At 36.7% G+C, this 1,860-nt stretch overlaps 1 protein-coding gene across 1 annotated transcript; it reads right to left on the reverse strand.

Moving 5' to 3' along the window:
* Positions 1-126: 126 nt before the first annotated feature.
* On the reverse strand, positions 127-1,772 carry LOC110440862 (dynein heavy chain 7, axonemal-like; the record flags this gene model as incomplete). Its single annotated transcript, XM_021483985.1, has 3 exons — positions 127-236; positions 756-1,109; positions 1,574-1,772. Coding segments are annotated over 3 exons (663 nt in total), but the record flags the coding sequence as incomplete, so codon positions are not given.
* Positions 1,773-1,860: the final 88 nt, after the last annotated feature.

Raw genomic sequence — 1,860 nt, forward strand, 5'->3', positions numbered from 1 at the left:
GGGAGATAACTGTGCATAGGAAAATCTACAGTGTAGTGGGACAGGCATCCTTAAGTAAGTTAAGGGGAGATAACTGTGTATAGGAAAATATACAGTGTAGTGGGACAGGCATCCTTAAGATTATACCTGTAACATCTGTCAGTGAGCGGGGTAATGACAAGACGTCCAGTGTTGCCGAGGTATTCGTAGCCATACTTCAGCATAGAATTGATCATACGAGTGACCATACGTTCCTCCTGAAGGCAAACAGAAAAATACAGTGTAAGTGCAACGATCAAATTTTATCAACTTAATTTTCTAAGATTTTACCTGTAGATATAAAAATTTGAGAAAGTACATGAGCACCAATTGAGTATTAAAGAAGCGATCGGCATGTGCCAAGCAGTACCGTATTAGACTAATTTTATAGCAATTTGACATACTTGAGTTTGTTATTAAAATCATAACAATTTCATATAAAATTCTTTTTTTTTTACTTTATACTTTCAAAATATTCCCTATGACCAAAAACAAATTTGAATGAAAACAATTTTTTAGGTCTCAGCAAATCTTATTTTTTCATCATAATTGTTCTTTTTCTAATTGCATAGTAAACACATGTATAATTTCTGATAGTTTCATAAACAAGAACCTAAATGTGTTCAACAAATTATACTTAAACACATATCAAGAAACTTTTATCAATGATATAACTGTATGTTGTAAACAATTAAAAAAAAAAATCGTAAAAATATTATAGCGGGTTATATACATACCTCCCAGTAATAACGCAGCTGACTTAGCCAGGCGAAATCCATCTCGTCACACACCTCGTCCTTTACGAGAATAGTAAGCACATCACGTGCATGGACATCCAGTACAATGAGAGCCTGGAGGGTGACACGATTTTGTTTGGACAGTTTTCCTCGCACCATCGCTACGATATCGTCAATTTGTGCATTATTTAGTTGGAGGTAATCATTGAGCGCACTTCCGCCCTTTTTGAATGCTTCGTGGATGTATGTAGTCCAGTACATAGCGGTTACGGCCAATACACACTGACCAGCCCAGATTTTGACCCATTCTGATCGTGTCTGCTTCGTGTAGGCCACGATAGCCTCACCAGTTGTCTGTAAAAAAAATAAAAATCATACATAACGCATAAACTAACAGTCACAAATCACTACATATATACATATAACTGAAAACACTGACAGATGAGTAAAGACCCTGGCCAGATGGACAGACACCGTGATCACTATAGGGCACCAGCATCTCTGATGCACAGGGCCCAAACAATGGAAATGCAACTGAGTCAAACACAGTTTTTTCAACCTGTGAATGCAATATTACAGTCTGTGAAACACCTATTTACTAGCAAGTAATTTTCTTTTGTATACAGTGAAACAAATTATTTATAGCAATTTAAAGTAATTGTCAAGTACCTCAATTTATAAGCAATCGGAGAGAAACTTTTCCTATCTTCAACCTCAAGATAATTGAGATTGAAATTGGTAAACATGGTATATAAACTGCAGATCAAAACTTTTTTAATGGATTTTTTTTCCCCCCGGTGATACATTTCTAGAAATACCTTGTGGAGGGAAGCAATCATGTCCGCCTCAAGTTCTAGTAGCCATTTTTCCACCTGTCCCCGAGCCTTGGATGTGGAAATGACATCAAGGAGCTCCACGATCTCACCCTCACTGCTCTTCATGTGGGTGATGTCCAAAGTGTCTGTGAATTCCAGACGTGAGATACCCTCAAAGCATTTCTTCAAATGTGGCTGTACTCTGTAAATTGAAATTGCACACTTTTTTGTTAAGACATATATATATATTTACCATCGTATGGCATTGTCACTATATAACCCTACCAAAA

Source organism: Mizuhopecten yessoensis, unplaced genomic scaffold, assembly GCF_002113885.1.
Source record: "Mizuhopecten yessoensis strain PY_sf001 unplaced genomic scaffold, ASM211388v2 scaffold712361, whole genome shotgun sequence".
NCBI classification, from domain to species: Eukaryota; Metazoa; Mollusca; class Bivalvia; order Pectinida; family Pectinidae; genus Mizuhopecten; species Mizuhopecten yessoensis.